This window comes from Buteo buteo, chromosome 4 (genome assembly GCF_964188355.1).
Source record: "Buteo buteo chromosome 4, bButBut1.hap1.1, whole genome shotgun sequence".
Taxonomy (NCBI): domain Eukaryota; kingdom Metazoa; phylum Chordata; class Aves; order Accipitriformes; family Accipitridae; genus Buteo; species Buteo buteo.
Window position 1 is genome coordinate 46,770,315 of NC_134174.1, and position 20,876 is coordinate 46,791,190.

The window sequence follows — 20,876 nt, forward strand, 5'->3', positions numbered from 1 at the left end:
ACAGGGTGCACTGCCTATGCTGTGAAGCGGTATGTTGCCTGCACTGTGTTGGAGGAGAGGCAAAATGGATTTCGCTGACTCATTTGGGAAGGTAAAAGCAGACTTTTGGGTTACTGCTGAAATTCCTCTTTTAGGTTTGTTCAGCCCATGCCAAGAGTTGCTTCTTCTGAGAAGGCAGCTTGAGCTAATCTGTTATGTGCTGACAGTGTTTTCTCAACAGAGTTGAACCCAAGTAGTCCATGTGAGGAATTTGCATTTGGAGATCACATACTATATGGGTCACGTTTGTTGGGCAGTGGGTGAGGAAAGCCACTGGTTTACATAAGCTCGCTAAGATGAAAGGTCTGTCGGTTAGAAGAGTTCTTTTTTATGTTTGAGAAAATCTAAAACAGTTTTTAGAGATCAAGGTCTACCCTGGAATGCACTTGTGCCTCTTTAGTTGACTTCACTGGGAATCACATGCTTTTGCAGGATTTGGCCTGGCATGTAGATTAGTAACAGCATCACTGTTGTGTTCACTCTTCTTGTTGGCCCAAAGCAATGTTCTGTGAGTCATTCCAGTCCATAGGCACAGGCTGAACTCTGGCCATCTGTCCCTAAGCCGTCCATATAGATCTCATACAAACTGTTTGTTTGGTAAAATCTAATAAAATGTCCAAAAGCCTATAACATTAGAGTTGGCTTATCAATAACAGGCTGATTCTCAGTATTATTGTTAATTGTAATTAGAAAAAAATGTTATCAGAATCTGATCTTTGCTGCACTAGCTGAGGATGGCATTTTTGTTGTATTTGACACTTACTAAGATAGAACTTAGAAGATGGAGTGGCTCAGATCTGAAATTTTTGCAAGATCAATTGACAGCTTTTCTTATCTGAACCATAAGTCTTATGACTTCCAGAGTGGAAGAACATAACCATATCTGAGACCAAGGACAGTCATCAACTTAGCAAATAGTTGCTCAGGTTGAAGGTGGGGACCCTTGTCCTCCCTTCCACACTGCTGCTTGTTGCTGTACTGGTACTGATGTTTGACTTCATTCATAGCTTTGCCAGCTGAAGAGTGCATGTGAACACTGTCTGATCAGCATCGAGAAAATAGATGAGCTTAATTTATCTTCACCGGTTGTTCAGTTTAACTTTGTGAATTCAGCCTTCTGCGGATTATGGAGTGCTCACATGGACGCTTCTGCTACCAGCACTGTGGGGAGTGGTAACCTCCAGCAGGTGGGATGGTAACACCTTCAAAAGATGGGTGTTGATTTCCAGCATTAGAGGTAGTGTAGACCTCTGAAAAGAGCATTGTGCTAGGAAAGCAGGAGCTACAGTCTGTTCTTGGCACTGATCCTGGTGTTATGTGATTAGGTCAAATCACTTCTCATCCATGCATCTGTTTCCCCTTCATCTGTCTTATCCATTTAAACTCCTTTGAAAAGGGGCTGCCTGTTCTTATGTGGACAATGGCAGAATAATAATATTTTTATTCTGCTAGTCTTACAGAGCTGCTTAAAGTTGTTTTCTAAATGGCCTTTAGATCTGAGTACTGTTTGTTGTTGGTTGGTGGTTTTTTTTCCTTTCCAACCCTTTGCTTTTTCCATTGCAAAGCTGGCCCCACACTGATGTGTTTGATTATGTTTTCATTACCATTGTACTTGCTTTGATTTTTGCAGCTCAGTGCCCAGAGCACAGGGCACTGTACAAACAACGTGATGAAATCAAGTAGGGTCAGCCCCTTTCTCTTTTTACCTCGAAAACAATATGAAACTCTTATGTTTCTTTTGTTTGGCACCTCCAGTTCTTGAGCTCAAGGCTGTGTGTGTGTCTGCTGTGCTCCTGTCGCGTTCAGGTGTGAGATCACTTGGACAGCGCTTTCCATTGCTGCCTATGGGGGTACTGAAAGCTGTGCTGTCTGCTTGGTTGTGTGTGAAATCAAGCTGCAAAGTGTGGAGAATTAATGCAAGAACAGCAGCATGCTGAACTGATGTCCTACACTACAGTGCGCTAGTTGTGACTAGGTCCCATTACCAGGGCTCACAAGTGTACGCGTAGACTTGTCTTGCTGGATCATGCCTGGCCACTGTCTGCGAAAAGGAATTTTCTCCTGTTTCTCACCACTTCTTTTTGCTTTTGGCAGCATTCCTTTTTCCATGGGGATGCAGTTTGAGCATGGCCTGTGTCCAGCCCTTTTAAGAAGTGCCAGGTTACTGGCTGTTGATCTGAGAAAGGGAGAAGGAGGTGGATAGCTTGATTCTGCACTACCATAGTATTGTCAGCCACTGTATCAGCCCTCAGCATGAATAGAGCAGCCAGCAGAAACGCTCATAAAAATGTGGACCTTAGCACTTTTGTACTTTAGGCTCATCCCCATCTTGTTCCTGTTAGTCCCTTCCCATGGCACTCTGAAAAGCCCCTTATAGCAGGTTTCAATACCAGGACAGACAAAGGCTGTAGTTTGATGCATCACAACTACACAAACTACAGTTTTCCTTAAGCCACAGTGATTGATTTGACTGCATATCTGAACACTCTAAACTCAAGGAGTGTTTAGAGTTAGGGAAACCCCTACTTAAAAAGCAAAACCAAACCCCAAAACAAAACCAAACAACCCTGCAGGAAACCTCTTTACCAGCAGTGTGGTGAGGTTTTTTTGGGTTTGTGGTGCTGGTTTGTTTTCTCCTCTGCTTGATTTCAGCACTCACCTGTTGCATTGCTGCATTCATTCAAAGTTTCTGGGTGGGAGCACTGATCTAGTTGTATGCTGCTTTTTGTAACTTGCTGAGCAGTTCAGTCACTATTGGGGGCCTGGTGCGCTGGCTGCTTGTGCAGGAAGAGTCCAAGTACCTTTTGCATTATTCAGTGGAAACTCTTTCAGCAGACTTTTCTGTTACAATGGAAATCAAACTCTAACAGCAGATAGAGCCGGAACACAGCTGAAGACTTAACAAAATTAAAATTAAAAAAAATGTTGAAAACTTTTTGGCAATGTCCTTTGTCTCTGACACTGTCAGCTGCCCTAATTTTACTGCCACTGTCAGGAAGGGAAGCTTTGTCACTAACAGCAGCGGGTGTAAAGTTTGTCCAAACTGAATCTTTCTGTGAATCCTGCATTGATTTTTTTTTTTTCACCAAAACCAGGTTCTTGTGGTCCTCCAGGAGCTAATGCTTGGCTATTTCCAAGGGGAAAGTTTGAATATTAAGCTCTCTCTTCTAGATTGGGGCACAGACCAGCCATAACCTGTATCTGTATTGCTGTGTCTTGCTGCAATCCGTGGCTATGTGCCAGATAAGAGTCTTAGTTGTAACAACTCTCAGCACCAGAGGAGTTTCCATCAGTTGTTTTTTGTGCCATTTACTCTCTCCTCCCCCTCTCAACCTAGATCTTAGTCCTTGTGATGAGTAATGAGTTCTCTGCCTTGGGCAGCTTTTGGTAGCTGGGACTCTGGCCAGCTTCAACCTTTTGCCAACTTGCAAGGATAAGGCAGGTTGGGAAAGCAAACAAACTGTAGTTAATGCCAGCAGGGCAGCTTATTGTGTTGCAGCAAAAGCAGGGCTTGACCTTGCGACTGGAATATTAACTCTCTCGGTGCATACTCGGGCAACATTATAGGAAATTTTCTTCTTAGTACTAGCAATAAGCCTTTCAAACGTGTGTCCTTTAGCTGGTCCCTTTGTACTTGTTGAAGATGGAGAAACTACTAGACTGTCCTGGACAGAAAACTCTAATTTGTTTCAACTTGTGTTTTCCTAGGACTGTTCTAGTTTTAGTGAAAAACTAGCCTGGTTCTTCTAGGCTCATTGTTTGGGATATTAGTGAGTCTTGAAAGAAGTCTTAGGGCTTGTGAAAACATCATATTATTGGAGCTCTGTAAGCTGTGTTCTGTGGTGGCTCCCAGGCAAGGTCCCTGATACTCTATGAGAGTTTTTATCTCTTGAGTATCACCTTCTATTTTCTCCATGTCATATTTATGCCCCACCTGCACCGTCATGAGGAAGGACATCTAACTGGTGAGGCTTATTGGCTGACAAGCTGGTTGTACCAGGCCCTTGGAGGTTCTAGTCTTGCATTGCTTGTTGAAAGAAAGGTGACTCCACTCCCCTCAGAGCTTGAATAAAACACACATGAGGATTTGTTCAGTCATCCAGCGTAGGTATGAAACATTGCTTGTTGGTCTCCTCAAGTTCTTTTTAAAGTTTTTTAATATGGAGAAGTATGAAGAAGGCAGTGTAGAGAGAGGCTGGGTTGCCCTCTGGAAGAACGCCTCTCTCCACTCAGTATGGACGAAGCTTAGGGTGACTGTCTGACTAGTTTAGCCTGATAAATGACATGATTAAATTTGAGGGGTGTCAATACTTGTCTTCGCAGTTTGGTTTATAAGGTATCTCACTAAAGCCAGGCTGCTGTTAATGTTATTGAGTAAAACAATAAAGCTGCACAGCTGTCTATCAAATCAGTGTCAAATCTAACCATTTAGACTTAATATTGGACTGGAGTTAGTCACATTTAGTAACTGTCAGTGCTTGCGAAGAAAATACATTGTCCTCTGAATTCTGCCTCTGTGGCTGTCTGTCTAGCTGTCTACCCCAGCCAAGGAGTTTGTCCTAAGACAACCTGATATATGTTTCTTAGTATGTGTGTACTACCTGCCCTTCCTTCTGAGGGTTTTTATCCTGGTAGTCAGGAGTTAAATTTTGTGGCTGTTGTTACCCCTAGCTCCCAGCCTAGGCTCTGTATTGGACAAGCCTGTTTATGCATCAAGGATAGCTGCATAAGATGTGTATTCACTTCTCTTTTTCTGCATTTTGCAAACCAGTATACTAAATTCAGCTGAAATCAGCAGTGATTTACATTAGGAAACAGACTGTAGGTTGTAGGGAGGCGTGAGTATTTATGCTATTCAGCTGTCCCTCCTGCCTGGGGGGAATCTCTAGCAGAAAGGCAGGAGAACAGATGTGGTTTCAGCCTTCCCTGGAGACAACCGTGAATGTCAGTTCTCACATAAGGGATGCTAGGATGCAGATCTGGTCAGGCTGCTGTGCTTCCTCCATAGTAAGCAGAGGGAATTGCTTCATCTGAAAGTAACGTTATTTCTGCGAATGGCTGATTGCTTTGGTACAGCCCTCTCAGTAATTGTGTCGGACAGCAGGACTAGTGGCACTAATAGCATTTTCTTCCTCTTTGACTTTTGTAGGTATGTGCTGTTACGTAGCAGTTGCATGTGACGAGAAGACGGAGTGGAAGTTGCTGTCAGAGGATCCTGTCCTCCTAAGCTGGGCCTGAAGAGTTCAGCCAGCTGACTGGTGTGAGTACCCTGAAGGGGAGGGGAAGGAGCACGTCACTGGGAGACCTCATCCTGACTTGGGGCACCACAATCACATCTATCTCTATCAATTGCAGTGAAGGAGTTTTCCTTCCTAGTAGCAGCCTACCTGGGTTGTGCAGCAGAAAGCTACATGTTGGTGAGAGCACCGCTGTATTACATGGGGGTTTTTTTGGTAGGTGAGCCAGTCAAAAGCTCCAGTTTGTGAAAGAGGGTCAAGCTCCAAGTGCTATTTTTGTGGTGAATCATGGATGCATTAGATAAAACATAGTAGTCCCAGCAAGGATTAAATTAACATTTACCACCATCAGATGTGTTCCTTGTTTATTATCTGTATTTGTGACATCCTTTTCTGTGGTTTTTTTTATGCTGGTGCCAGTGTTTTGTGCCTCAGTCTAGGTCAGAAACATATGGAGGTAGTGGGATTTTGGAATTGGAGTGAGGGTTAGGTTTTAGGATAAGGACCAAAGTTTAGCAGTTGGCCTTGAATAGGCTACAGATCCAGATTTAGCACTGGTGCTTGCCTGCATAGCAACAGTGAGCTGGATTCATTGCCTCATCTGTAAGAGGCCATTGGGTTAGGTTTGAGTGGGTGTTGGGTTGTGTGACTTGACTTGGTGTAGGTCTAGAGCAGACAGGAGCTGTTGGACTGGGATCAGGGTTCGGGGGGGAGTTATGGAGTTGATGACATAAGGTCAGATCCCCAGGGGACTACTAGGCTAGATCTAGGGTAGCTGCAGGCACGGCAACTACAAATACTGGTGAAGCTGATTTTATTTTTTTTTCTTTGGAGGAGATGGTGTGGGGTCTTTTTTACAATTTAGTCTAAGATGAAGTCCTCGGTTGAAAGAGACTTGACAGTTCTGAGGTAAGCTTTGATATTCCTACTTGCCTAAGGCAAAAGCCCTCAGCCTTTGAGAACTCTGCATTGAAGCAGAAGTCTTAGACATTATAATGGCTGAGGCTCACATGTCAAGCTCTTGAGACCATTTTTTCATCTTAGAATGACTCTGATATGGAGCCTGTTTGTGATCAGGAAGGCAAAGGTCAAAGCTGCAACTGCAGAAGACTGAATCTCTGGCATCCCAGAAATGGCAAATACAACTCTTTTGGGCTACTTCTTTGTTTCTAAAAAGGCTGAAAGAATCAGGGGAGCAGTCTCTCCTGCCTCTCCCCTTCCCTTTCCTCTGCACGGATGCTCTAGTGGTCTCAAATTTCAGCTCCGTATGATCATTTCAACTCCCTTCCTATATAACACTGTACCTGATGTTTGTCTCCATGCCAGAGTCACATCTGTACTGACATCATGATTCTCAAGGACTGCTTGTATCTCTCTCTTGTTTGGTGATACAGAGCCCTTCCAGTAAGGCTGTGTCAGTCTCTTGCATGCTGAACATGCAGAGGCTCTTGTCGGCCTGACTGCGCTCTGTCTTTTATGAACTAGTCCTCTCTGAGGAATAAAAGTCCAGGCTGTTGGAGAGGAAGCTGGAGAAGCTTTTGGGATGTATCAAGCCAAGTTTTATGTAATTTTCCTCCTGCTGCCTTATAAGTAAAATCACATGGACCCAGCTGTTGCACTGGCACAATTACTTGGTGTCTTCTAGAGATGGGCCGTTTTACACCACGCCTGAATATCATCCTGTGCTTTGGCTGCAAAAGGGAGGGGAGCTCCCTCCCCTCAGTTTGGCTGCTTTAGAGGGAAGGGAACGCAGTACTTTGTCCTCCCCCAGCCAGAAAGACGCAGTCAGGCATTGATCTGGAGAAGGAGCATCTCCATGAAACCTTGATTCTCAGAAACATGCCTGGGAGTCTCAGTGCTTCATGCTTGCGCTGTGGTTGACCTATGTCATCAACCAAGTGATGATATCTCATTTCCTTCTTCCTGTATCCATGATGACTGCTCAGTCCTACTGGCTGTCAAGTGACATCAAGGCATGGCACATCTGTGCTTCAGGGACTGCATAGCATTGAGTACCAGTGCCTGAATAGTCCATATAGGAGTTCAAAGGAGAATGGCTTGCTCTTTAGCCCCCATTCCAGATTAGGTAGAGCTCTAAATGGCTCTTTTTACATTACCTCTTTATATGAGAGAAAATATTTGCTTTTCTGTAGTCTGACTCTTCCTTTAGTTGGAGGCTCGTGGGAATGTAGGGAAGTGCTTGTATACCACGCTATTTTGCATTTGTTGTTTTTTAAGATCTAATTAAGACATTGTGTTGTTTTTTAATGTGACCTGCAATGCATGCTGCAGATCAACTATACCCTTCAGACCTTTAGTCCAGGCATGTGGCACTTAGTGGACACAAAACAGTTCCAGGCCTGACAAGCTGGACCAAAGGCATGGGGGGGCAATATCTAGCCAGTGCATCAGGAAACAAAGTCAGTCTATGGAAACACAGTGGGGAAATCTTGACTATATCTTTTGCTGTCATAGGTGGGGAAGGCAAAATGTGGAAAACACTACCAAGTAGGTCCAAGGTTCTGTAATTGTTTCTCCTGCAAAGGAGAAGAGCCGCCCTTAGTGCATGCAGAGAACTGTTGCAGAGGTTGCTAAAGAGTTACTGTTCTTGTGAATGGCCGGGTTTCCCAGGGCCTGCTGGTCAACAGCTGCTGCCTTATTCAGTTCCCGAATTCATTGCTTCAAGTGAATGCTGAAAATCACTCAGGCTGCTGTAAAGTGCAACAAGTCCTCCTTTTGCTACTTTCCCTGGGGACAGAGCAGGATGTCTTCTAGAGGAAGGTGTTGCCCAGAATGTCATTTTGGCTCTAGCCAGCTGGTCATGCCAGGTCCCCACCGGCTCTGCCCATCTTAGACTATAAAAGAGGTTTAAGTGGTGCAGCACTGTGCCAGAAACCAGAGCAGTAACAGTGGGAGTGAGTTTACAGAAAGCAGGAAGGTAGAGTTTTCATTTTTTCCGTTGAACTTCTGGGAACAGATGGAGAGTCGATGAGGCAGAGATACTGGAAAGGACAGTGTATTTCAGATCTCTTCCTTAATGTCTTCCCAATCTGCTCATAGATTCATAGCTCCTGCCTGTTCAGTACAGGGCAGTTAGTATAGGATGTGAAAACTTCAATGCCCCTGAGCCTCCAGAGGTGTATGTTCCCCAAGGCCTGCTGAGCTGTGTTTTTTGGCCTAGGAAAATTCTGACAGAAAGGGTTGTGAGAGCAGCTCATGGCCTGATAGGCAATGTCTTTGTTTACTTCATTCCAGGTCACCACAGTTAAGGATCTGGACTTTCTGGATAAAGACAATGACCCAGGAGCATCTTGACTGAGCCCTGTACTGACGCTAATAGGCCAGTCCTGCCTCTCTAAATGGCCAATGTTTTGGTTTTTTAGTTGTTTTGTTTTTAATCTGGTTAGAAGCCAAGAAGAATCTAATCAGAGCCCAGCAGTGCACTGAGCAGCAGTCATTATCATTACCTAGTCATCCAGTTGCTCTTTCTCTGACAAGAAATGTTGGTGTGGTGGGAGGGGATGGGGGAAAGATCAGCTTTTTTCTTCATCTCCTTGAAGAGGTTCAAGCATGTATCCTCTTAATACACCTATAGCCAAGTGTTGCCCTTAGAGGACAGATTTAAAGTCAGGCCTTCAAAACTCTGTGGCAGCCACAGTTTGAGGGAGAGGAATTGATGAGAAGGGAGAACTTAAATCCTCATTGACTCCGAAAGGGAGGATTTTCAGCTGTGAACTGTGAGATATGATTACTCTCTCATTAGCTTTCATAGTTACAAATGTAACTGGTTAATAATTCCAGCCAGCTGGCCAAATTAGAGGCAAATCTAAATTTCTACTGAGCTTGGTGCTTTGGGCTGAATCTCCACTTATTAATGACACACACAAGCAAGCACCTTGGGCAGAACTGCTGGGACTTCATTTCCATGAATGCCCAGGCTTGTCTATTGGAAGACATGTTGCTTCTTTTGGCTCTGTAGTTCTGTTCCTGGGGAACAGAGGATCAGCTGTGGGTAGCCTGATTTGATATTCACTTGTCTTTAGCTATTAGGGTGCAGAGAAAAGCATTGCAGGAAAATACTGAGATGGAGAGAGAGCACAGTTTGAATTTTCTTTGCTGCTTCTGCTAGTTCCCTTCTTTACTGCACTCCTACTTTTCCTTTTTTACTCTCATCAACCTACCAAATCACTGTCATTGGAAGAGGCAGTAAGCTCAGGTGCTGGCCCAGAGATTATGCTGAGTATCTGAGTATTTTGAGTCTGAAGAAAAATGAGAGAATTTTACAAAAATCAGCTTCCTTGCGTATCATATAGGAGATGATTTTGTCCTGACCGTACCTTAAGGTTAATTTAAGCTCTACAGTAAAAAGGTTAAGAGCACTGGTAAACGGCTAGTGCCATTACAAAAGCTTTTAATATTGATTGGGCTGTATTCTGTTAACTTCACAGCCAGCAGTGCCTTTCATTGAATGAGGTGCTGGCTGGATCAGTAAGGATGGCTCTAGCCTAAACTAAACCTGTTATACAAAGTACTATTGATGGTCCTCTGTAGTAGAGGAACAGAGCCTGGGTTCTCCTGCCACACACAATCCAGTGATCACTGAGCATAATCTTTGTGTCCTGTGGCCCAGTTTGGCACATATGCCACAAATCACAGCATGCAAGTTTTGCTTCCATTTTGCCTGAGTGTAAGTGTCAGTACAGGGTACAAAGGGCTGGAGATGCTTATGTGCAGGTGAGGATGCATGTTTTGTTGATTGTATGCTGTAACTACCAGTAATTTTCTTAGGACTTGGGTAAGCATAGCTGAGCCCTAAGTTTTTCCCCTTCAATGTTGTATTTAGCAGGTCCTGAATTCCACAAAATTGCTTGGACCAGGGTCAGCAATTGTTCAAGGTAGATGGGCAAGGTTATACGTTCTTTTATGCATGAGAGTTTAAATAGGTCAGCAGATTGATGACAACTGGGAGAAACTGCTACTCAGGTGACTGCTAAACAGCTGATCACTCCCAGCTTGTGTTGGTGAGGCGGTGCTTTCCAGCTCCTGCTGAGTTCTTCAGTCAGTAGAAGACAGCAGTGGGTGCCATGCCTCTCACAGAAGTCTCCCTTAAGATGCTGTAGATCCCAAATCCTGGTAAACTGTGATCCTATCAGGTACTACTTTTTTTCTGTTTTAAATGAGGGATCACCAGCCTACAGCATATCCCTTATCTCTAACAGCCAGACAGGACAGTTCTTCAGTCTCCAGTAAGGAAGCCAAACTATGCATTTGCTTTTCCTACCCATTTGAGAAAATTTTCTAGCAGTTTGTCTTGTAGTCTGTGCTGTTCTCTCTGTATGCTTAGCAGGTTATGTGCTTTCACTGGATAAATACACACATTGTTGTTAAAAGGGCCTCTTGCTAGCCCTTGACTACTTCTGCCCTGCAGACTTGCTCCTACTGGCAGATTAAGTTCCTATCTAGAGCTCTTAAATGGCCTGTATACATCTTTACAAGTAGTCTTGCTCAGTCTCTGGTGAGAGTCTGAACTCCTTCATGCCATGCAGATTCAGCTGTAGGTGCTTCCTGAGTCCTTATGCAGTTGCACTAAGCTGCCTGGCAGGTTGTAGGGGCTGCTGGCAGCAGTATTTCATTCTGTGGTGACACTGGTTCCTGTAGCTTTCAGCTGGGGAGGACTGAGCTGCAGAGTTCAGGCTCAGGTCTGAGGCGTCCAAGGGGATCCAGGTGTTGGGAGTTTTGGGGCAAGCTAGGGCTCATCTCTGATAGCAGGGAGGGTGCTGTAAAACTATCCTAACCAGAACCTGGGCAGCTGTTTTGTAACAAAGCAGAAGCTCAGCCCAGCTTGGTGAGGATGCTGGGTGAATGAGTTTGTATTCATTCACAGTACTGGGTGGAACTCCAGTGGGAGCATGTTATTTTGGCTGAGTTTTGTTTTGCAATTCAAACCCAGAACTCAGAGGGAACTGAACTAAAAGCTCAAGCATGATATAAGTTTGCTTGCCTTCCTCCTCCGTATGCAGAATCAAGTAAGCTCAATCGCTTTTGCTTAGCATCTCCCAGATCTATGAAAAGTACCTTTTCTAAACTGCAAGTCACCGCACCTCTTCGACCTCTTCTTGTGGCTGGAAAGTCTAGCCCCATGGCATATTGGGGTGGCATAAAAGAACTAGTATGGCTGTGTGACATATATCAAAACACAAACCCCATATGGATTGTGCAGCAAACTTCACAGAGTAGCTTGTAACTGGAACAACCTACTCCCTCCAGTGAAAGGATTTGTTTATGACTTTGGTAGCAAAACAGACATGATGAGGGTAGGCTTGTCCAGTGGCTACTAGAACAGTAGTCCAGAATATCCTAGGACTGGCATGTGACTCTGTTATGCCAAAGACTTCCTTTGTTGTGCAAATTGTTTTGTCCCTTTTGCCATTTCCTTCAGCTATTATGGTGATCTTGTCTTTTGCAAAGACGTGGGTATTATGAGAGAAAAATACACCAGTGATTGTGCAGAAGCAGTTGCCAGGAAAATTGCAATACATAGTACACTATTACTGTGGGTTGGTGGTAAACCAGCAACACTTCATAAAGCTATTTATCCTGCACTTAGGGTTGACTTTGGAAGCAACCAAGCTATGTGGCAGTGCAGCCATGCAAAGCTTGCTGCCTAGCTCTCCCTTCACCTGAGTGGAATAGAAAATTGTGTGAATATTCAGTTTACCATCCAAGTGGTTGTTTGTAGCAGAAACTCCTCCCTCATTGCCAAGGTGTTTGAAGGTTGTCTAAGCTGGTTCCTGTGCAAAGACTAGAAGTGTTTCAGACCCGATCCTTGACCTGAACTTTCCTAAGTTTGGACCTGAGCCAACCCCCAGATCCTTCCCTACTTTGCCTCTCCCTAGGTGCCATTCTTTCATTCACTAGCTGTTATTTTTTACAGTATGGCTTCTACTCTCTCAGTGTTTTAATCATGGTCATTTTTATTACCTGAAGACAAACTATCGGAGGCTTGTTTATAAACACCTGCTACACTGCAAGCAGGGCTTCCAAATGATACACTCTCATGTGGTCCAGGTTCCACAACAGACTTGAAGGATATCAAGGAGGTTATCTTCGGGTGGTGAGGGAGGTCTCCTGTTGTATCCTGTGGTATAAACAAGTATGTTTCAAGTAATTGGAGCTGGTGGTGACTGCACCACTTACTTTGGACAATGTTGTTGGCTTTCCTGGTTTGTTTTTGAGAACAACATGGCGGGGGGGGGTTGCATTTGGGTTTTTGGGGTTTGGGGTTTTTTTGTTTTGTTTTTTCCAGAGAGGACAGTAGGCTATGACCATTCAAAACATACTGTTTTCCATCATCCTTTCTTCTGACGGTTGCTATGTCTGAAATAACCCTCTTCCTCTTCCACCCAAACCAAATACACCTGACTTTTAAAGCACCTGGAGTCTAAACCTAGATCCAGACCTGAATGTTGCAAATAGCCTCTGATATCTCCTGGGGTAAATGAAACCAAAACCTCAGGTACAAGCTCCCCAGCATTTGTCTTTTGGGACATCGTAGTAAATGTGGGCTCAGGGGACCCTTTGTTTACTCTAATTAGAACTACCAGTGGCATGTTAACACTGAGGTATGGGATTGGGCTTAAATGAAGTAAGATAGAGCAGCATTTTCCAACCTCTTCTGGCCCCTTAGCCAATATACCAAGTCAGAACTGTGCCTATATTGGATAACAATTAAATGATTCATTTGGTGGGAGGTAACTATTGGGATGCTAAAAGGTGTATTGGTAAGGAAAAGGGAAAGCTTGTGTTGCTGACAGAACCTCAGTCAGCATTTCACAGTACATCAATATGGGTTTGTGTGTATAGGTATTTGGAGACCTTTGTTATGTGTCTTTCACTAACATTTTACTGAAAGAATCTAAAGTTAGATTAATCATTGACCCACACAGTAACCTTTGCTCTTATGCCTTTCTGCAGTCAGCAACTCTTGCCATCCTCTATTGCTTTCTAGATCTTATTTGAATGCAGAGATGCTTGCCTTGCAGTAATTTTCAGTACCTTTTTTCAATCTGTGAATTTGGCAGCAGATCAATGCCTGTACATGCATATTTTAGGAATCAAAATCCAGAGACAGGCTGCAGACAGACACTCTAGAGTTTCAGTCATGAAAGCCAGCAGTGCTTGGTGCACTCATTGCTGTGGTCTGGTGACAAAGGACAGTACCAAGAGACTTGAGGGTCTCCTTCAGATTATTTCCACTATTAAGCTACCACTTGGTCTTGCATGAACCAACCTCCAGGGTCTGATTTCAGGAAGTCTTGGTCCTAGTTGTTTGTTCTGTAGACATTCACTATGGAAGGAAGAGTGAATTGACAAATGGTTATGGGACTGGTGCTACAGCCAGGGGTTCAGCTACTTAGACTGTGGGACTCGCTTTGAGAAACCTGGTCTACTGTGGGCTGACAGGGTCCATCTGTCAGAGAAGGGGAAGAGCATCTTTGGTCATGGGCTTGCCAAGCTGGTGAAGAGGGCTTTAAACAAAAGTTGTCAAGGGAAGGGAACCTTAATCCATCCCACTCCTACCAGGTTGATGCTAGTGCCAGCAATAGATACCCAGAGCCTGGAGAAGAATCACAAGTCAGCAGGAGAGCACCTGAAGAAGAGCAGCACAAAGGAATTCCAGCCACTCCAGGCAGTAAGTCAGCTTCATCAGGGGCCCAACTTAAATGCCTCCATACAAATGCACATACTGTGGGGAATAAACAAGAGGAGTTAGAGGTGTGTGCATGCTTGTAGGGCTATGATCTTATTGGCATCATGGAGATGTGGTGGGAAGGCTTCTATGACTGGAGTGTTGGGAGGATGCAGGCTCTTTAGGAAGGGCAGGCAGGGGAGATGAGGAGGGGGTGTCACCCTCTGTCATGGTTTAACCCTAGCCAGCAACTAAGGACCACGCAGCCGCTCACTCACTCCCCCCACACCCAGTGGGATGGGGGACAAAATCAGGAAAACAAGTAGAACTCGTGGGTTGAGATAAGAATAGTTTGATAGAACAGAAGAAACTAATAATGATAACACTAATAAAATGACAACAGCAATAATGAAAGGATTGGAACGTACAAATGATGCGCAGTGCAATTGCTCACCACCCGCCAATCGACACCCAGCTAGTCCCTGAGCGTTGATCCCCCACCCCCACTCCCCCCAGTTTATACACTAGATGTGGCGTCACATGGTATGGAATATCCCTTTGGCCAGTTTGGGTCAGCTGCCCTGGCTGTGTCCCCTTCCAGCTTCTTGTGCCACTCCAGCTTTCTCGCTGGCTAGGCATGAGAAGCTGAAAAATCCTTGACTTTAGTCTAAACATTACTTAGCAACAACTGAAAACATCAGTGTTATCAACATTCTTTGCATACTGAACTCAAAACATAGCACCATACCAGCTACTAGGAAGACAGTTAACTCTATCCCAGCTGAAACCAGGACACCCTCTTATGTCAGTGACCAGCTGGAGTGCATGGAGCTCTACCTGGGAATGGACGAGGAGCTGACTAAGAGCCTGTGGGTCAGGATTAAAGGGAGGGCAGGGACAGGTGACATTATAGTTGGGGTCTGCTGCAGGCCACCTGACCAGGAAGACTGAGTGGATGAGGCCCTCTATAGACAGATAGGAGCAGCCTCACAAGCCCCTGTCCTTGTGGGGGACTTCAACCACCCCGATACCTGTTGGAGGGGCAACACAGCAGGGCATAAGCAATCCAGGAGGTTCCTGGAATGTGTTGATGATAACTTCCCTCTCCAAGTGGTAGAGGAACCAATGAGGAGAGGTCCTATGCTGGACCTTGTTCTCACCAGCAAGAAGGGGCTGGTGGGTAATGTGAAGCTCAAGGGCGGCCTTGGCTGCAGTGACCATGAAATGGTGGAGTTTGGGATCCTTAGGGCAGCAAGGAGGGCACACAGCAAGCTTGCTACCCTGGACTTCAGGAGAGCTGACTTTGGCCTCTTCAGGGATCTGCTTGGTATGGTACCATGGGATACAGCTATGGAGGGAAGAGAGGTCCAAGAAAGTTGGTTAATATTCAAGGATCACTTCCTCTAAGCTCAGGAGTGATGCATTCCAACAAAGAGAAAGCCAGGCAAAAATGCCAGGACTCCTATGTGGATGAAGTTGCTCCTGAACAAACTCAAAACACAAAAAGGAAGCCTACAGAGGGTGGAAGCAAGGACAGGTAGCCTGGGAGGAATACAGAGAAATTGTCTGAGCAGCCAGGGATCAGGTTAGGAAAGCTAAAGCCCTGCTAGAATTAAATCTGGCCAGGGATGTCGAGGACGACAAGAAAAGTTTCTGTAGGTACATCAGTGATAAAAGGAAGACTAGGGAAAATGTGGGCCCTCTCTGGAAAGAAATGGGAGACCTGGTTACCTGGGACATGGAGAAAGCTGAGGTACTCCATGACTTTTCTGCCTCAGTCTTCACTGCCAAGTGCTCCAGCCACTCTGCCTGAGTCACAGAAGGCAAAGGTAGGGACTGGGAGAATGAAGAACTGACCATTGTAGGAGATCATCAGGTTTGAGACCACCTAAGGAACCTGAAGGTGCACAAGTCCATGGGAGCTGATGAGATGCACCTGTGGGTCCTGAGGGAACCAGCAAATGAAGTTGCTAAGGCACTATCCGTCATATTTGAGAAGTCGTGGCAATCCGGGGAGGTTCCCACTGACTGGAAAAGGGGAACAACCCCCATTTTTAAAAAGGGAAAAAAGGAAGACCTGGGGATCTACAGGCCAGTCAGTCTCACCTCTGTGCCTGCAAGATCGTGGAGTGGATCCTCCTGGAAACTATGCTAAGGCACGTGGAAAATAAGGAAGTGATTGGTGACAGCCAACATGGCTTACTGAAGCCATGTTCATGCCTGAAAAATTTGGTGGCCTTTTATGATGGGGTTACAGCGTTGGTCGTTAAGGGAAGAGCAACTGACATCATCTGCTTGGACTTGTGCAAAGCATTAGACACTGTCCTGCATGGCATCCTTGTTTCTAAATTGGAGAGATGTGGATTTGATGGATGAACTGCTCAGTGGATAAGGAATTGGCTGGATGGTTGCACTCAGAGAGTTGCAGTCAATGGCTCACTGTCCAAGTGGAGACCAGTGACAAGTGGTGTTCCTCAGGGGTTGGTACTGGGACCGGTGCTGTTTAACATCTTTGTTGGTGACATGGATAGTGAGATTGAGTGCACCCTCAGCAAGTTTGCTGACAGCACCAAGCTGTGTGGTGTGGTCAACATGCTGGAGGGGAGGGATGCCATCCAGAGGGACCTTGACAGCCTCGAGAGGTGGGCCCATGGGAACCTCAAGAAGTTTAACAAGGACAAGTATAGGGTCCTGCACATGGGTTGGGGCAATCCGGAGCAGAAATAGAGCCTGGATGATGGGTGGATTGAGAGCAGCTGTGCTGAGAAGGACTTGGTGGTATTAGTGGATGACAAACTGAATATGAGCCAGCAATGTGTGCTTGCAGCCCAGAAAGGCAATCGTATCTTGGGCTGTGTCAAAAGAAGTGTGGCTAGCAGGTCAAGGGAGGTGCTTCTTCCCCTCTACTCTGTTCTTGTTGGGCCCCACCTGGAGTACTGTGTGTTCAGCTCTGGGGTCCCCAACATAAGAAGGATAGACATGGACCTGTTGGTGCACACCCAAAGGAGGGCCACGAAGATAATCGGGGTCTGGAGCACCTCCCCTATGAGGACAGGCTGAGAGAGTTGGGGTTGTTCAGCCTGGAGAAGAGAAGGCTCTGGGGAGACTGTATAGCGCCCTTCCAGTACTTAAAGGGGGCCTATAGGAAAGATGGGGAGGGACTCTTTATCAGGGAGTGTAGTGATAGGACGAGGGGTAATGGTTTTAAACTGAAAGAGGGTAGATTTAGATTAGACATTAGGAAAAAATTCTTTACTGTGGGGGTGGTGAGACACTAGAACAGGTTGCCCAGAGAAGTTGTGGATGCCCCATCCCTGGAAGTGCTTAAGGCCAGGTTGGATGGGGCTTTGAGCAACCTGGTCTAGTGGAAGGTGTCCCTGCCCATGGCAGGGGGTTGGAACTAGATGATCTTTAAGGTCCCTTCCAACCCAAACCAGTCTATGATCCTGTGCTGCTACTCACCTTCCTAACCAACAGGCTGCCCAGGCCTGGTGATGTGAATGCACCCTCACTCTCCTAAAAGCTGGCACCACCTCCACTCCAGTGTGAGTCTTAGGCTGTCTAAAGGGGAGCCAGGCTGCACTGTGTTGGGGACACTCCACTTTAGGGACACCCTAGTACAGCTTGTGGCTTAGAAAGCTCTTTTGATGCCTGTTATGATGCCCATGGAGTGGGCATATAATTTGTAAGAGCCATGCAAGCAGTTAGTTTCCCTTTGTGTCATGTCAGGTATTTATGCTACAAATCTCAGCTGCCAAGTGCAGAAACATTAGCTACCTGTTCAGCTACTACCCATTGAAATAGGATCTGCCGTGTCCAGTGCTGATGAAAATATTCGTTCCTTGACAAGCAGATGCTGCCTGGTTAAAAAAAAAAAAAAAAAAAAGGTGCTTTTTCAAGTACTTTCCCTGTACTTTAGTTTCTTCAAGGTCTGCCTGTCACTTCCCTTCTGAAGTGCATCCCATACCCATGCTACCATGGAGTGTCACCTCCAAACTTTCTTTCTTTCCTTTCCCCAGCTCCAGAGCTGCAGGAGGATGACAGTGGCAGGGGAGTGACAGGCAGACAGGGTGGGTGAGGGTGGCTGATGGTGAGCAAGCCTAGTGACAGCATGGGGTGACTAAGAACCAACTGGCTAATTAAAGCACAGCAGTAGGAGGAGCAAAGTATTTAAGGGTGCCAGAGAGAGATAGGGAGATGCCTCCACAAATTTCTTGTTACACCTCAGCAGCCAAGTGACTGGGCAGCACACTGAAAGGTTTCCTTAACTCTTTCGTGCCTTTTATGGAGTGAAATCAAGGGACTTGGAAAATGGCACCGTTAACTGAAAAGTCTGAATCAAGGTAAGGATACTGATATGTTTTTTTAGTCACAGTTAGTCAAAGCTAGTCCTCCTAGAGCTGATGTGGGGTGAACTCCCAGGACTTTACATGGCCCTGGCCCATGCACTGAGTGAGTAGGTCTGTTGGGGCGGTACACACTGATTTTTCAGATTGCTTCTTTCATTTGGATAGATATTTCCAGTTGCTGCTTGAAAAGAGGGGAGGTATCAAGGTATTAATTACATGGGTTTGTGTTCTCATTAAGGGAAATGGGCGGATCCTTGCCTCCTTACCCTAGTGACTGGATCTTTCTCCTACCTGTTTTTATGGGAAGGAAGGATTGAAAGCAGTTCCTGAATGCTGATTCTGAGGCAGTTGCCAAAATGAAAATGATGAGAACAGATGTGGAGTTCTCAGCAATATGTGAATTTGGTCACCTGAGCATGGAGGAGTCAGAGGGAAGTGAAGATGAAGACTGGCTTCTGGAATGTAACTTTCTGCTACTTCTGGAGACACTTTGGATGTCAAACTGTTGCTTAACCCAGCAGTTTGGTTTTCTCAGAACGTTCTCAGTACTGAGTAGAGGAGCAGTCGCTGTGTTCATTCCAGTGTGTAGGTGACTTTAGAGGCAGCGCAGTCCAATGATGCTAGCAAGCTAGCACTCCAGCCTGAATTCCCTGGCAGGCATGGGTTTGCTGTCTGGCCTTGGATGTTTGGCAGTGACCAGCCTTCTGAGTTCTGCTGTGACCTTTTTGTGCATGATATTTGGGTAGATGAATTAGTTCCCTGGCAATTTTTCTAGTGTAGCAATCCCTCCAGGCTGGCAAAGGCCAAGGAAAATGACCCTGTCTAATTTCAACTTGCATCCGTAGGCTTGTCAAAGGTGTGTTGGAAGTATTGTATGCCTGGCTCCCTATACGTGTTGGCTAGACTTAGCTTTATGTGGTTCCCTGGAAGTTATTGCAGTTGCGTGGAAATGAGACTAAGTCTCAAAGTGGTTCTGCTTATTCTGAAACTATAAAAAGCTAACTGCAAGACTGATATGTGCACCTTGTTACACTGTGCCAGCTCAGCTGATTTCAGATGTTGCACAGAATAAAGGCACGAGTCTTCCATCTCTGTGTAAAATAAGAATCACCTATATACCTTGAAAAGTGTTAGCTGTTGCTTAGTGAGTGTTTGTGCAGAGCTTCAAAACAGCTAGTGCTAGCAGAGGTCATAAATAAAAATTGTTTGGCGTGGTTGCCACAGTGAACACTTACTAATGCCTATGCAATTCCTCTGCCTTACACAACTAGGAATCTTGGGATGTGTCTGGGATGGTATAATGTGGTCTGTAGCATTAAAGTATCTGGTTTATATGTCAGAGGTGCATCAGAATCTTCTCTCTACCCTCATTTTTGTGAAATGTTTGTAATCTGGATTTGAACTTTGTGATACTAGTCAATCTCTAATTAGTATTTCTACTTAATGCAACTTCCTCTTATTTACTACTTCACTGTTGGAGAGTGTGTGACAGAGGTGAAGACAGCCTTTGTAGTCTTTGTTATACAAAATCATGCAAGAGAAGCTGCTGGATGTTGTTTAGATGATCTAATTGATTGTATTTATAGAATGCCATTCACTCTAGTAAATGCAATGTAGTGTTTGTGTCCCTCAATCCTGCAGTCAGCTGAATGCATCCATTGTTATACGTAATTAGGGCTTCTGGAATTTGGGTCTGTTTATTTACAACAATTGTTCTCCAGAGGCACAAGTGGCCCCATATTAGAGGTGTACAGAGAGTTAAGTGAGGTAAGCAGGGCACCCCAGCTGCACAGCTCTTACAAGTAGTCTCACAACAGCTTGAACTCAACAAATCTTCTATTTCTTCCAGCTGAAGTATAAAACCATCATCCTCTTGTCTAGGTGCAGTCATTGCAGATTGTCTGAAAGATTTCTGTTTTTCAAAAAGGTAAATCTGGTGTCATTGAATTAATTATCCCTTAACTGTAAATAAATCCCAATTTTAGTAGATGCGTGCTCCCTGCCCAAATTCCTGTACGAGTCTCAGTTGAGTTACGTGTCCTGAATGGTCTCAGGTTGTGGTATGCTGTTAAATCATTTACAGCTTTCCCTCTGAGGCTGACAGCCTCAGAGCTGTGCCCAGTGAAATCCCTTGTATAGGATGTACATCAGTTTGTTTGTGAAGTGCTTCCATCTATGAGGTGTTAGCATACATATCACAGATAAATCTGAGCAGAGATCTCAGCTTCTGCTGCTCTCAAATGCTGTGCCTTGTGTCTCATGCTAAGATGAATATGAGATTTTATTTAAAATGTCCTATAAATTTTTATTTTTCTTTCCAAAGTTTTAAAATGTTCATGTGAACTGCTTGGGCGTATGGGTGTGTCACAAAGGCATTTGTTTCTTTAGCAGAATGAATGATACATGGGCCACAGCTACTGTCGCCATCATCTCAGCCATCAAATACAAAAAACAGAGGACAGTCATGACAGATGCAGGAGGAAGTCAAAGGCCAGTTACAGTGTATTTAAAACCTATTGTCACAAGAAGAAATGTTTTTGACTGTATGGCTACTGCTATGAG

General features: G+C 45.0%; 1 protein-coding gene across 50 annotated transcripts in view; it reads left to right on the forward strand.

Moving 5' to 3' along the window:
- The window catches only part of SORBS1 (sorbin and SH3 domain containing 1), a 180,089-nt gene that overhangs the window by 81,246 nt on the left and 77,967 nt on the right, over nucleotides 1–20,876 (forward strand). For 46 of the 50 annotated variants that reach the window (XM_075025822.1, XM_075025833.1, XM_075025840.1 and 43 more), the window contains exon 1: nucleotides 20,703–20,804. In XM_075025822.1, the coding sequence (XP_074881923.1) occupies nucleotides 20,707–20,804 (98 nt within the window). In that variant the 5' untranslated portion in view covers nucleotides 20,703–20,706. Of the gene's footprint in view, nucleotides 1–5,188; nucleotides 5,300–18,223; nucleotides 18,309–20,702; nucleotides 20,805–20,876 lie in introns of those variants that run through there. The other 4 variants (XM_075025836.1, XM_075025835.1, XM_075025841.1 and 1 more) reach the window with 2 other exon arrangements.